The 15,971-nt window shown below is 43.5% G+C and overlaps 1 protein-coding gene across 1 annotated transcript in view; it reads left to right on the plus strand.

Moving 5' to 3' along the window:
• LOC135520025 (eukaryotic translation initiation factor 3 subunit E-like) overlaps nt 1-15,543 on the plus strand; it is a 42,776-nt gene extending 27,233 nt beyond the window's left edge. The window contains exons 10-13 of the mRNA XM_064945332.1: nt 8,107-8,216; nt 13,456-13,558; nt 14,097-14,231; nt 15,338-15,543. Of these exons, the coding sequence (XP_064801404.1) occupies nt 8,107-8,216; nt 13,456-13,558; nt 14,097-14,231; nt 15,338-15,373 (384 nt within the window). The 3' untranslated portion in view covers nt 15,374-15,543. The remainder of the gene's footprint in view (nt 1-8,106; nt 8,217-13,455; nt 13,559-14,096; nt 14,232-15,337) is intronic.
• Nucleotides 15,544-15,971: the final 428 nt, after the last annotated feature.

Consider the following 15,971-nt stretch of genomic DNA (forward strand, 5'->3'; position numbering starts at 1 on the left):
TACAAACAATGGCACGCGAGAATAAACACCATGGGACCACGCAGCCATCATACCGCTCAGGAAGGAGATGTGTTCTGTCTCCTAAAAATTAATGTACTTTGGTGTGAAACGTGCAAATCAATCCCAGAACAACAGCAAAGGACCTTGTGATGATGCTGGAGAAAGCCGGTACAAAAGTAATTATATCGACATAACCTGAAAGGCCGCTCAGCAAGGAAGAAGCCACTGCTCCAAATCCTCCATAAAAAAGCCACCCTACGGTTTGCAACTGCACATGGGGACAAAGATCATAGATTTGGGAGAAATGTCCTCTGGTCTGATGAAACAAAAATAGAACTATTTGGCCATAACGACCATGGTTATCTTTGGAGGAAATGGGGAGGCTTGCAAGCCGAGGAATACCATGACGCACGAGGGTGCTTTGCTGCAGGCGGGACTGGTGCACTTTACAAAATAGATGGCATCATGAGGAGGAAGGTTATGTGGATATATTGACGCAACATCTCAAGACATCAGTCAGGAAGTTAAAGCTTGGTCGCAAATGGGTCGTCCAAATGGACAATGACCCCAAGCATACTTCCAAAGTTGTGGCAAAATGGCCTAAGGAGAACAAAGTCAAGGTATTGGAGTGGCCATCACAAAGCCTTGACTTCAATCCTATAGAAAATTTGTTGGCAGAACTGAAAAAGCATGTGCGAGCAAGGAGGCCTACAAACCTGACTCAGTTACACCAGCTCTGCCAGGAAGAATGGGCCAAAATTCACCAAGTTGTTGTGGGAAGCTTGTAGAAGAATACCCAAGTCTAGGTCCAAGAGTCTCCTAAAATAGCTTCTACCCCCAAGCCATGAGAATCCTGAGCAGCTAATCAAATGGCTTTCTTTGCCCCCCCCCCCCCCTTATCTATACATTATCTATACATAGCCACTGAAATAACTCTACCTACATGTACATATTACCTCTCCACTGTTGCCCCCGCACATTGACATTGACTCTGTACCGGCACCCCCTGGTATATAGCCCCACTATTAGTTACTGCTGCTCTTTAATTAGTTATTCTTTTTTGGTGATATTTTCTTAACTGCTTTGTTGGTTAAGGGCTTGTAAGTATGCATTTCACTTTAAGGTCAACACCTGTTCGGCGCGTGTCACAAATAAAATTGTATTTGACGCCAGCTGTTCGTCAGAGGTATTGGCTCGTGGTGGAGTGCGAAGATGACCCTTTCAAAACGTACAAAAAATAGCTCTCTGGCTTACTCCAACCCACCACTTTGTGATAGGTCAAATGGTTGCTGCTTTTAGCAGAACTCTTCACTAGTACAGACTAGTAGGTGGTGGGCTTATTTCATCTCTGCATACCAATCTCTGGTTTATGATCACACACACACAGTTTCCGTAAGGATTGATTGCGTTCTTCTTTCATGTTACTGTAGCTAGTTATTTGCCTCTAGTTATAGCTAGCTAGAAATGAACTGGATATAAGTTAGCTGCTGACCAGACCGCGTGTGCCATCACGCACATGTTGATAAAAAGGGTAAACTGAGTTTGTTTCTAGTCATCTCTCCTCCTTCAGGCTTCTTCTTTGGATGTTATATGGCGGTTGGCAACCGACTTTGAATAACATGTATGTGTACATTTATTTTGCAGCGCATGCGATTTGAGCGGTGTGGTCAGCATGTTAGCTTAACCAAACAAGTCTGGTCGCTTAAGTTGATTGTGTTTATTTCAAGAAATTATTAAATACCATGTAGGTGAAAAGTTGGCTGGCTAGTAGTGCTGTCAACTCTCTCACCAACAGAAACGAATGCATAACACCAATTGTTCACAACCCCATCTACTGTATTGGATTGTCCCAGACACAAACTAAACTTCGAAGTTCTGTCTGTGCATATACTGGAAATAATATAAAAGCAACAATTTTACTGAGTTACATTCCATACAAGGCAATTGAAATGCATCCATTGGGCCCTTTATGCCTTTCACATGACTGGGAAGGGGCACATCCATTGGTGGGCCTGGGAAGGCATAGGCCCACTCACTTGCCCAGCCAATCAGAATGTGTTTTTCCACACAGAAGGGCTTTATTACAGACATACTCCAGTTTCATCAGCTGTCTGGGTGACCAGTCTCAGACAATCCCACAGGTGGAGAAACCAGAAGTGGGGGTCCTGGGCTTGCGTGGTCTGCGGTTGTGAGGCCGGTTGGAGGGGCTTATGGTAGAGAAATTAACATTACATTCTCTGGCAACAGCTCTGGAGGACATTCCTGCAATCAGCATGCCAAGTGCGCACTTCCTCAACTTGAGACGTGCAGTTGTGTCTCAACACCACATATCTTAGTGGCTTTTTATTGTTCCCAGGACAAAGTGCACCTGTGTAATGATCATGCTGTTTAGTCATCTTCTTGAAATGCCACACCTGTCAGTTGGATGGATTATCTTGGCAAAAGTGAAATGTTCACTAACAGGGATATAAGCAAATTTGTGAACATAATTTGAGAAGTTTTTGTTGTGTGGAACATTTCTGGAAACTTTTTTTTCAGCTTATGAAACAGGACATTTTACACGTTGCATTTTCTTTCTGTTAAGTATAATTTGATTTGCAGTAAGGCTGTTTAATTTGTGCTAACTAGCCACAGACTTGAATGGAATTGAAGCCCACATTAAGAGTAGATTAGTTCTGCAAAATAATGTGATGTACAAGGGCAGGCTCTTTGGCAAGAGTAATTACTTCTCTAGTACATGTGGATGGCAAGGTTGAAACGCTCTACTTAATCTGTTCCCACCATGGCTGATTTTTAAGACCTTTGGCTCAAATGTTCACTTTTATTTGATGTATGTTGTAGAATGCCAACAGAAAGATGGATCCTTGCATCTACAGAAGGCTTCAGTTGTAGTGAAAGCAATTTTAGAAAGGATGCAGTTTGTAGACAAAAAGCATTTAGTTATCTTCAGGATTGGTGGGTCCCCTGTGGGACGGTTGAGCTAACATAGGCAAATGCGATTTAGCATGAAGTTGTAAGTAACGATAGAATTTTCCAGAACGTAGATATATCTGATATTGGCAGAAAGCTTAAATTCTTGTTAATCTAACTGAACTGTCCAATTTACAGTAGCTATTACAGTGAAGGAATACCAAGCTATTGTTTGAAAAGGGTGCACAGTTTTGAGCAAAGTTATTTAATTAACAAATAAGGCACATTTGGGCAATGGTTCATTAGATCAGTCTGAAACTTTGCACATACACTGCTGACATCTAGTGGCCAACATTTAAATTGCACCTGGGCTGGAATAATACATTATGGCATTTCTCTTCATTTCAAAGATTATGGTACAAAAAATACATGTTTTTTTCTTGTCTTTTACCAGATCTAATGTGTTTATATTTTCCTACATTCCTTTCACATTTCCAGACTTCAGTGTTTCCTTTCAAATGGTACCAAGAAAATGCATATCCTTGCTTCAGGGCCTGAGCTACAGGCAGTTAGATTTGTATATGATATTTTAGGTAAAACCATTTTTTTTTTAAAGGTGCTGATCCTTAAGATATGATTGTTCTTAGCTAGACGAGACTGAGTTGGCCAACTGGCCAAATATTTGAATCAGAAGCTAGCTGCCCTTTCAGGGAATATCTGGGAGTAGTTCTGTCAAATATCACTCAGTTCAGAGTCATCAAGAGTTTAGGTGGAAGACTTATCCACTCAGCTTGAAATGCTGTAAAATAACACTAGTATGAACTAGTAATACCAACATTGTATTAAGATTATCTAGGTTTGAGTGTTGACAATGTCCCTGTGAACATATTTAAAACTTGTGGTGTGTTTCATCTACTTCTAATATTGGTCAGATGTTTGTAATTGTACCTACATTTGTCATCAGTCATTTAGGGTAACTTATGTGTTTCTTTAATTTACTGAAGAGGGGCTGGACAGGTTCTGGAGACCCAATCACTGGACAGGAATCGGGTTTAGAGACTAACCAGGTGTGCTAATTGGTGCAGTGCCCTGGGTACATTCTCTGAAACCCAATCTCCCAGCTTCATTCTTTGCATAAATGAGTATAATTGAGATTTCCCAAATGATTTGATAATTTGGACCTGCTGAGAAATAAAAGGCTGAACTTTGGGCTATTTGGCCCCCTTCATCTTTGCTTCTTGACAATAAACGCTCTGAATGAAAAACATCTGGCCTGATCAAATGGCTCTCACAGAAGTAAATCATGTCAGTGGTTTACTGAAGCTCCCATTTCATCCTAATCTATTTTTAAGCTAATATAAAGAGCCTCTACCTCCCCCAGTCTTTCTTAACGAATGGAGGAACCTATAACTAAACTAATTTGTACAGATTCATTTTTTTATTTGCAAGTTTTCATTTGCCAAATCTGTGCTCGGACACAGTATCCAAAGCACTGCCTCCAAAACGGATCTTTCCTGTGCAAATGCTTCAGCAGGGGGTGGCAGCAATCGCTAAATGACATGCTACCAACAATATTGTAACACAATCCCATTTCAGAAAAGACCTTATGCGCTCTCAATCACCAAGCTTGTTGAACACGCGTGCACTTTTGAAGAGCCCTGTAGGTTGGTTTCGACTTCCCTGCTTGGGGTCTTGTTTAGAGGGACTCCATGTGGTTGGAGCAGATGCTGCTCTGTGTTCCTACTCAGGTTGAAGACCAGTTCTCCTCGGTGCTTTAGCAGCATTGTCTTGGGAGTTGTGTCCTGTTACTCTTCTCAGAGCAGGCCCAGCACACACATACTGTACTCTTTTCGCACATGATTTCCAAATATCTCCAATGGTCGCCCTTTTGTTTTTGTTTTTTTAATATATATTTTAAATTTGTTATGCGCATGTCAATGCACTCACTGTACCAAAGTGTGATGTCTTATGCAACAGGACAGTTAACCTGCGTGGCCTACTAATTATCTATAGGCTGTGTTTCAACTTGTCAATTTCAAATTATTTTCTAACAGTTTGACTTGAAATGTGTTAATGAATTCACATAAGTAGCCCATTTCACTGTTACAATTTGTGTTTGAGGTTTTACTGAGCTAGACAACTTCTCTTAGAGTCCAAGCACTTCCCCAGTATTTCCCCAGATCAAGTATGAAGACATTGCGCATCTCTAGTTAGAACGGCCTCCCGAGTAGCGCAGTGCTTGAGGCATCACTACAGACCCAGGTTCAATTCCAGGCAGTCTCAGCCGGGCCGTGACTGGGAGACCCATTAGGTGGTGCACAATTGGCCCAGCGTTGTTTGGCTAGGGTTTGGCCCGGCCGGATTTTCCTTGTCCAATCGCGCCCTGGCCCATTCTTGTGGCGGACAGGGCGCCTGCAAGATGACACGGTTGCCAGCTTGACAGCGTTTCCCCCTACACATTTGTGCGGCTGGGTCAAGCGAAGTTTGTCAAGAAGCAGTGTGGCTTGGCAGGGTCGTGTTTTGGAGGACGCATGGCTCTCGACCTTCGTCTGTAGGGGAGTTGCAGTGATGGGACAAGACTAACTACTAGTTGGGGAGAAGGGTTAAAAAAATAAATAGGCCAAACTTTCCCCCTGGCACACTTTCTGGCTGGCCCATTAATTGCCTTCATAGTTTTCCTTACAAATAATAATAATTTGGACATGTGCGTTCTTATCATAGTGCCTTATTTTCTGTATATCGTGTTGTCGTTTCTTCTAGCATACTGTTTTGTATGGAGTCTAATGCGTTTCCTGTTTTGTTCACATTTTTCATGTACTGGTGACAAATCATGCATTCCGTTTCTTGAAGAACACATTTTCCCAGTCGGAGAGACTGTTTTATATTTGACATCAAAGTATTTAGCTGCTGTTAGCTAGCTGACACGCATCTCATTTCCAAGCCATATTACATTTCTCCCTTGTGCTCACCAGAGATATGGTACATTTTTAAAGAAGTCTAACTGTGAGGTTGTGAACTTTTAGCTTTTTTTTGTCAGTGAAATCTGCGGCAGGTAGGCTTGTGGTAAGAGCGTTGGGCCAGTAATCAAAAGGTTTTTGGATCAAATCCCTGAGCTGACAATGTAAAAATGTGTTGTCCTGCCCCTGAACAAGGCAGTTAACCCATTGTTCCTAGGTCGTCATTGTAAATAAGAATTTGTTCTTAGCTGACTTACCTAGTTAAATAATGCAAAAAAACAACATTTTGGAATGAGTTTGGCTGTGGATGTGATGTTTGGATGGTGAAGTTTGCGTTTATCTTTAAATTATTTATGTTAAATAAGGTTGAAGACCTTTGTTTTTGCACCGATGGGAAATAATGTTTAGATGCTTTTCAGACTATGCTCTTTAGGCGTTTGTTGCATCATACGTTCAGTTGCTACTGTCCCAATCATGTTTTTGCCGTGGTTCACTGCAGGGACCTCAATTATCACATATATGATCTTACACACCAAAGGGTTAATCGGAGCGCGCTCTGTCGAGGTGGGTGGTTGTGCAGCAGTTAAGTTGCTGCACCTTAAGTGCATTAAGTGTGATGGGTCTGCAAACATATTCACAAAATGGCCTCATTTGAAAGCAATAAAGGCAAGGGGATTTTGCAGACACACACTCAACGAAAAAGAACCTCATTCAATTTTGTGTTGTGATGGTTGAGGTAGAAAGATATTCCATTGGGGATGGGCCTTTGCCTTAATCAGCATGTGTAATGCATCAGTTTGGAGTCATTGAGGAGAGAACAAAAGGGTTACATTTACTCTGGGTGATACCCAACTATTTACTGATTGCTGTAAATGTCAGATATTGGTGTTTTCCAACTTCCATGTCTTCACTGCAACCTTCAACAGTGAGTAGAAATTGATTTGAAAGGAAGTGGGAAATCCAGTCTGATTTGAATGCACCCCCTGTCATGTAAGTAAGCTCCTGTGTTTTTCTCCTTGCAGTTTTTTTTTCTTCACCCCAGCCAGAATCGCTGTCAGATGTTGGCAACTTTTGCATGTTGGGGGAAAGCCTACCTCCAAGTTTAGCTCATCAGATTGTGCATGAAAGGCCACTTCTAGCCCTTTCAAAACTTGTTTGAGGATCTTGGGCTGAATCCCAGATGACACTGATTAGGACACTTAGATGTTCAAAGTTTATCATGCCTAGATAAGCGTTGTCACAGCTGAAATGTGGTGTTGCCTGATAGCGCCATGTAATTGGGTTTTCTTCAAGCAGAAATGGAGGGTCTCTAAGCATGCAAAGGGTTGTGAGTTCTTCAAACTTTTGAAAACTGAGGTCTGTGACGTGAACCTAGTACTCGAGAGTAGGAACGCAGTAATAACCACAAAGGAATGTAAGCATTTTGACCCAACGTTTGCGTACACAATGGGGTCGTGAACACTTAAAGTAGAGCTGTCTTACTGCTCCTTTTAAGCCGGCGTAAACATTTAAATTTTGCTGTAGCCCATCTGTCAGTGTAGCTAGCCCATGTGTTCTAATGCTGGGCAAAGGGTGTTCTTGCCCCTATGGTGGCTGTAGAACCCCTGAGAGTGTGGTGGCGTGTAAATTGGTTTCTCCCGCACTGCACAATTGACCCTGCACAGATGAACAGGGATAAGTCACAGCCACTGTGGTCAGTGGCTGGCTCCATTCTTGTCTCCCGTTTCATGTGGAGGCAGCCGAATTAAAAGATTTGTGGTCGATTTTGGAGCACCCCGAGTGGCCTGGGAGTGCTTTTTTTTTTGCAGATGGGGGGGGGGGGGTTCTCCTTTTGAGGCTTTTGCCAAAGTAAATCGCTTGGTAACTTAAATGTGGTTAGAGCAAGACCCCCACCCCCTTTACTCTGCATGTATGAAGAAAAATATAAATAATCCTTCTGTTCTATTTTAATTTGACTGTGAATTGGGTTTTCCCACAATTTAATCGGGGCCTCAATCCCAAATAAGGACTGCAAGGGGGAAACCTGTTACTGCTGCACTTTTATGGCTCTCCAGGGCCACTCAGTCAGAATCCAATCTTGATAGCCCTAATGAGTTTACTAAAAAGCCTAACAATCATTTAACTGTTTTACTTTCATTTAACCCTGCAGTGGTCTTTTATAGAAATGCATACACCGAGGCAAATACTCACTACAATATTTGTATTACTGCTAACTTTTATTTCCCTCTATCTCTTCCAGGTGCTTGTGAATGACTTCTTCCTGGTGGCTTGCCTGGAGGACTTCATTGAGAATGCCCGTCTGTTCATCTTTGAGACTTTCTGCAGGATCCACCAGTGCATCAGCATCAGGTGAGACCAGTTGGGGAACTGACAGGAAGGACTTTGCAAGAGATCTGTCTTTGCTAGACCGTTGTACGCCATCGCTGTCCAAATGCTAAGATGTGCTTCATGCACTACAGTGGCCAGCTCAGACTAGCTAAAGTACATAGGAAGGTCATGAAAGTCTGTCACCAACCAATGGGCTTACGAAGCAGACCAGCTGCAGGAAGGGGGTGGATATGTGCAGTGAATACAGGAATGCCCCCCCCTATAGATAAGCATTTATTGCCCCTTTCCCCAGTCAAATACACTCGCATCTCCACATACACATTTTAGGGATTAGGCAATGAGAGCTTTAACTGCTTCCTGGTTGTTCAGCTCACTAAACTTTTAAAGACCACCTCTGTGAGAGACCAAACCAGGGACAGGTTTCTCTCGGGGAGAGGTCAGGGTTTAGATGTGCTTTGACGGCTTTGATTTTGCCAGCTGCTGATGCGAGGGAGAGAGGAACAGCGTAGCTCCACTTCTGAGTCGTCTTGAGTCAGACTGGCTAGTGTTCAGAGGGTTCTGAAGTTCTCTTTCTTTCCCAAGCCTAGTTACACCCACTACAATAAATTTACCTTAGACAGTCAGCAAAACAATACATTTAGTCAAAGCTAATTATGGTGAGCATTAGGGGAGGGAAATGGTAATGGTCCACAATTAAGGATTTGGCTGCCCCTTGTGCATCAATTCTAGAAAATAACAAATGTATAGCTATACCGATTAGGTGCATCTTGGGCCCAGTCTACCATTTAGTTCTCATCTTACTGTGGACTTCGCTCACTCTTCACTCTAGACTGATATACTACTTTAGTTTTACCTCACAGCTTTTAGTGTACACTGAACATTTGTACTTGTGGAAATGCATTTAGCAAGACATAGTTACTGTACTAAGGCAAAAATGGTTATACTACAACTTTGAATGGAATATTTAGAATATGCTGTCATGGACATTGAATGGAAAGGGTGAATGAATTATAACTTTTGACAGAGAAATTATTGCACTGCCTGTTACACAGAGCTGTGGAGGTCTGTAGTCAAGGTTGAACCATGGAACACGATAGGGCTCTGTCGAAATCTCCAGTTGCAGATTGTCTGGAATTGATTAGGAGTCCCGGCTCTTTTTTTTGGCAGACTTGCTGCAATTGGATACATTTACTTGTTAAAGACCACAAAGGTTAGTGGTAACAGTAGGAAGTAGAATTGTGATGTTTCTAAATTTTTGTCCTGTGTTTGTACGTCTCTTGTGAGCTGAGATTGTAAAGGAAAGGTTAAACAGAGCGGTCCTCGGCAGTGTCAGGGATTTCCGTGTTTATTTAAAGCCGTTGAGATGACGATGGACAGAACACGTAGTTTATTTTTTGACAAACGCTCAAATTCCATGTCATTAGTCTGCTACCCAGAAGCCCTCTGCATCCAAGCATGGACTCAAATGAATCTGATCCCCGTTTTTAATGAGGACATTTTTACAGCTGTTGGCTATGAACGTTTCACAGATATTTAGCTTGCTTTTTTTGCCCACAACTTGGGACGAAAGTAGACTAGAAGTGCGGGTAATTGAGTTACTTTATGCAGAAAGGCTCATGTAAAAAAAGGAAGCTGTGAAAATGTGACCCCACGACTTGAGGTTTTGCTCCATAATTGCGTCCACATATCCTCTTGTCTAGACTTGGGTATGTTTTTACAATTTTCATTTAATTTTCTGGATTCACAAACTTAAATATTACCATATTTGACTTTCTTTGAATGTTGATAGCCAGTCATATTTCTAACATTGACCTCCGATGGTACACGGTCCAGTGACTTTGTCAGTACGTACATAGGACCGAGCCGGTCAGCCGACACTGAAATGTGGCACATAGAAAGGTAGTGGACATCTTTTCCCATCACTCAAAATGTTTTCCTAACACTTAAGTTCTCTGATGTTGGAATAGTATTGTTGTGTACTTGCATGTAAAATGGAATATCTTTCCACTACACAATAGTCATTAGAAAAACCACGCGGTCATTTTCCGTTTTCCCGAACAATCTATTTTACACCAAGAAGCCGAAAGCGGGAGTCGTTCCAAATGGCTTGGAATCTCTTAATGCTATCATATGGTAGTGTTTAACAATGCATTCGTCTGAGCCCAGCCAGTTTTAGAAGTGCCCCCTTCTTATGGGAGTTTTCCCTCTAACAGTCATCCTGACCTCCCTCCCTGAGTGTGAGGGTGGTTGAGAGACTCACAGGAGTTGTCCCCCCCCCCTCCAGCCTGAAATTGAGTGCTGAGAAGCCAGAAAGTAAGTGGTTGAAACGAAAGCCCCCCCCCCCCCTCAAGGGACAGGGCTATGGCTGTGTAAAACAAAACCAGTGAAGGTGTTCTAGTTGGCCAAGGGATATGTCAATAGTTTTGTTTTTAGGTCTAGCACCCCCCCACATTTTCTGAAGTCCTAGGTTAAAAGTTGAGACCTGGTCTATAAGGGAGATTGAACCAGAGTCTTTTGTAAAATATGATACATGAATGCGCTTCCACAGGAAAGCATTGCCAGATTTCCCGTAATGAATTGGAGTAGGATGTTATCACCGAAGTCGCCCTGGCTGCATGCAGGGGCTGCCCTGGGACTTTTGGGGCACTGTGTTTTACTGTGGTATGGTGGGGAGATCACATTCTGCAGGGGGTTAGGGCTGAGGTGAACTCGCCGTGAGGAAACTGGGTCATGTTTGTTTTGATCTCTGATCTGAGTCTGGTTTGACTGACATGTGCCCTCCATTTGATGGAATCACCAAACAATCACACTCTGCGTACCCCTCTGCGGCAGTCACACATCTCTTGGGTTACATTTGGAAACTGAACCGTGTTTATAGACCTACACCAGTCATTTTGCCCAAACTGGTGCGACCTGTCTCATTTTAGTGTTGATTGTGTCACTCATGGATGGCAGACACATGTAATCCATCATGACCTAAACTCACGTGAGTGGACAACTGACCCCCCCCCCCCTCATGCTTGTCAGGTAATTCATAATGAGCCGTAAGTGCAATTTTGTTTTCCGTAGCATTTTGCCGTAATTTAGTCATTTGGGTGTGAGTGACAGGTTGGTCGTACCCCTTTCCACTCCTCCAGCCCGTGGGGATTCAACGTTAATCAATTCTTAACTGGTGTTTTTCTCTTCTGGTATCCACCTACAACACTGTGCTGTGGTGAAAGTGGTGATGGATCATCATGCTCTTGTTACTTGGAATCCCCCGAGGCACTGCCTCTTTATGCTGAGGTAATGCTATTTATTATTTGTTTTTGTTTTTTGGTGGTGGGGGTTTAGCCCCTTCCAGACACTGATGTAATTTCAACCCCCTCTGTACGTAGTTTTGCTGCTACTTTCAAAAACGATGCCAAGCTGGGTCAGAGCAGCGAGAATGTGTTTTTGCTGTCGGGCCTTGAGGTAAGGCAAACATTATCCCAAATGAGGTTATTTCCAAATGGGAATTTACGAGAGAGAAAGTCTTAAAGAAGTCAGCGTTTGGGAAGTGACTGAAACGGTCCTGCTGGTATTGGCAAGAGGTGGTTTGGGGTGGCCAGGGTCTGGCATACTCGCAGGTCTGTCTCTCCAATCTCCGTGGGGGAGAAGAAACTTGATTAATGGAGTAGGAAATTGTAATGAGTGGGGTGCACTTTTCATACAGTCGTCATAACCCCACGGTCCACACGCACACTAGTATCTGTTGTTGAACGCGTGTAATAATGAGGTTCGTTCAAAGGTGTGTGTTAGTTGACTGGGCTGTGGGATGAGAAGGAACTAGCTATACTACTTGTGGAAGAGATGGGTATATTTATAGGCCCCTACTATGAAATGGAGGACCAGCAGGAAATGTGGGGCAGGCTGGACGGAGTGGGTCTAGATGTTGGTAGTAGTACCAAGGGAGTTTAGTTCTTTTCAAAACCGCAATGGAGGCCTGCTGCACTGGAAAAGGCTTTGGATCAAAGGTGGCCAGGCGCCCACCACCTCCCTCTCTCCCTCTGTGACACATCCATGTCCCACCCCTCTATCAAAGAGCTCCACGTCAGTAACCTGGCTTTCATTTGGGGACAGTAGCAGGTCCCGCTCTGTCACGGCAGGATCTGGGCCCGGTGGGATGAACCTAAGTGTGTCCAGGAGAGGACATCAAAGAGTAAAGTGGCTGGCTAGGGAGAGAAAACGGGATTCCCACATACTCCTCTAATTGCGTTAGCCAGGGGAGTCATGAAATCTTCTGTTCTAGTTCATGTTAGATCATTTGCATGTTCTGGATCTGGTTTCTTTGGTTTCTGGTTTCTTTGACATGTCATTTGTATTTTACTTTATTGGCCTTTTTAGCCGAAGAATGTGTATGACTTGGTAATGTATTAGCATTGTCCTGTTAACTTTCTTACAGTCAATGCAGCCCATTCATCATATTTAGTAGTGTAGCAAATGTTGAGGTACGGCATCAGACCTCCACTGAAAAGGATTGTCATATATGCAAAGTGTACCAAACATTAGGAACACCTTCATAATATATGCTTGCACTCCCCTTTGCCCTTCAGAACAGCCTCAATTCATCAGGGCATGGAGTCCACTAGGTGTCAAGTGTTCCACAGGGATGCTGGCCCATGTTGACTCTGTTTCCCACAGTTGGTTGGATTTCCTTTTGGATGGTGGACATGTCTTGATGTTCACGGGAAACTGTTGAGCGTGAAACCCAGCAGCGTTGCAGTACGTGACGTACTTAATCCGGTGCGCCTGCTACCATTTTTTAAATTTTTATATAGAATAATATTTAACACGTCTCAATCTACACTGAGTTGAAGTGGATTTAACAAGTGTCTTCAATAAGAGATCATAGCTTTCACCTGGTCAGCCTGACAATGAAAGAGCATGTTATGTACACCATCGTCTTGGCTTTTTTGATGTCTTATCTGCTGTCTGCTTCAGTTTGTAGGAGGCTATACCCAACTTTGGCCCCTGGGCAAAAATGGGCCCCAGAAGGGTCCCCCAAAGGGTCTCATATTGTCCAGAAATGACCTCATTTGACAGAGGGGTACACCTTCCCACACCCCAGTTGCTTTGTGTGTGTGTGTGTGTGTGTGTGAACTATATAGACAACACTCGGCCACATTTTTCTTTAAACAATTAGCAACTTCACATCTGTACTGCCTATTTAATCGGAAAACACGTGTGTATTGTTCCACTCGCCTTCTAAAAATCCTGTTTCTCCTCTGCTCCTCCTCAGCATGCTGGCAGACAAGCTGAACATGACTCCCGAGGAGGCGGAGAGATGGATTGTCAACCTTATCCGCAACGCCAGGCTGGATGCCAAGATAGACTCCAAACTGGTAAGACTGACGCCCTGTCTGTCTGCCTCGACAATCAATGACCTCTGCTCCCACGCAATTGATTAGTCAGTTGTGTTTTTTTTTTGTGTTTTTTTATACTCCTTTTGTAATCGGGGAGCTTATTCTTCGGTGTTCCTCTAGATGCAATATAAGTGCATAACTGTAGAATGACTAAGACAAGAATAACAAGGCATGGGATGGGCCATTATCATAATAGGAGGGTATACAACACAGTACGAAGTAAGCAACCACAGTACCTTACCCTTTAAGTCCTTGTTCTCCTCTGTACAGCTCCACATTGGGTCTTGCCTGTTTTGGCGTACCCATCACGGCACCGAGTTCTCTGTAATCAGCAAATCATACCCTAGCCACCCTGCCTGGAATGACATAGAATTACCTAGATGTGCACTGAAATTTACATAAATGTGTCCTGAGAGGCTGGCGGTTGGCGTGTCTGTGAGACCAGATGTGATTGGCTCTCCCCGCTGTGTGATTAGGCTTAACTGTGCGCCCCTTGCCCTGTCTTGTTCTTATCCAGGGTCACGTGGTGATGGGGAACAACGCTGTGTCGCCGTACCAGCAGGTGATTGAGAAGACAAAGAGCCTGTCCTTCAGGAGCCAGATGCTGGCCATGAACATCGAGAAGAAGATGGCCCACGCCAGCAGGAACGAGGTAAGCGAGTTGTCACCACTACCCACCCTCCCATCCCTTGTCAAAGACTAGACTACCTATTTCCTTTTCCGACTGACTGTCTCTTACGTGGGTGAACAGTTCAAAGCCCTCTCGAAATGATCAGCTCAGAGAGAACAGGGCTCGAAGAATGTCGACGAACCAGCTTCAACAAATTGCTCCACTTGACATGGAATCAGCCAGTAAGAGCAGGTTTTAACGGAGCTAGCAGGCACTTTCATCATCCCATAGATCTTTATAGGCCTAATGACAAGGTAGATGTCAATGCCGCCGTAAAACAGGGCCTGTGCACTGTGACTCAGCTACCACTGCGCAAATAAGGTTGATTCTCACACTAGCCTCAAACTACGGAGTTCCCTGCACTTAGTACAGGTCCCCACAGAGGTTTGGCTTGGGGTCCAAATTTTGGTCTGTTTTGATCTTGACCATGTATGAGTGGTATATAAGACTAATCCACGAAGGTAATCCTTAATGATCACACACATCCCTGAGCCCCACCCTCTCCCCATGCCAGCAGTACTCCTTGAAGTTAGGGAGAGAAGGACATGTCTGTAAAAACCTAAATCAAACGGATTCTTAAACTTTCAAAAGAGTCAGCCCACCGCCTCCAGGACCCCCTCAGATTAGTTATTATAAACGCATGTCTAATCACAACGGGGCTAAGTGTGCTTTTAAATGTCCCCTTTTAACTGTCCAGTTCTGAGTATGTATCTTTTGATGTTTTCAGTTTCCACCTCTCTCTTGTTTGAATATCTGCAGGAAGAGAGCTGCTATAACTCTGTTTAGTAAAAGCAGAGACCATCGTTAAGGAATTTCTCTAATTAGATAAGAGGCTGCAAACAAGTGTCATTACATCCTCAGGGCTACAAATTACTTCTAATACATTTACTGCCTGCCATCTGGGTGGGCTGTTGGGGGTCTGTTACGCATGCCTATACACACGGGCGGACACACACTTGCTCACATTTGATGTCAACTTCTAGTGTTCGACTACATACACTCATGGGGATTTCTGTTTCTAATTCATCACAGAAATAAAATACTGTATGTCTGGTAGTCTAACCTCTCCTCCCTTTTTTCTCCCCCAGACACCCAACTGGGCAGGTCAAGAGACTGGCTTTTAGCAAGACACCACCGATAATATTTTTATTCCTGTTCCTACACAGCATTCCCATCTAGCAACAACATCCTGTTTTTTCTGCTTGTCTCTCAAGGAGCAGAGGATTTTTTTATTTATTTTTTTGCTCTTGGTTCAAGTCATCAGTGATTCAATAAAACAGATGTGCAAAAACCATTTTCACCAATGATCACTTTATTTCTGGACATTAGATGGTGGTTGAGGCTTAAGTGGTTAGACTTTTTTTGCATTGGTAATACTTGGAAGTTTTAATGTGTGAATTAAGTCACTGAGTGGGACAGTTAATACTGTTTTAGGTGATGCGGCTCATGTATGCACTGTAATGATGAATGAGTGTTTAGGCTATTGGGTTTCATGGTGTTTTAGTGGCCCGGTTCACCATGGCAGTCACACAGCAGGGGAAGTGGGAGGAGGGGGGGCAGACAGAGGTGATGTACAGTTAATAGTGGTCATATTCTCTGCCAGTCATCTTTCCCTCCGAGGACATGAGGAACTCGTAAACCTCCATTAGCCAGACTAATCAGTTTAATGTGCCTCTTGCGCCCCCCCCCTTCTCTCACCAACTCTTACTTCAGCTTCTGTCT

Source organism: Oncorhynchus masou, chromosome 29 (assembly GCF_036934945.1).
Source record: "Oncorhynchus masou masou isolate Uvic2021 chromosome 29, UVic_Omas_1.1, whole genome shotgun sequence".
Taxonomy (NCBI): Eukaryota; Metazoa; Chordata; class Actinopteri; order Salmoniformes; family Salmonidae; genus Oncorhynchus; species Oncorhynchus masou.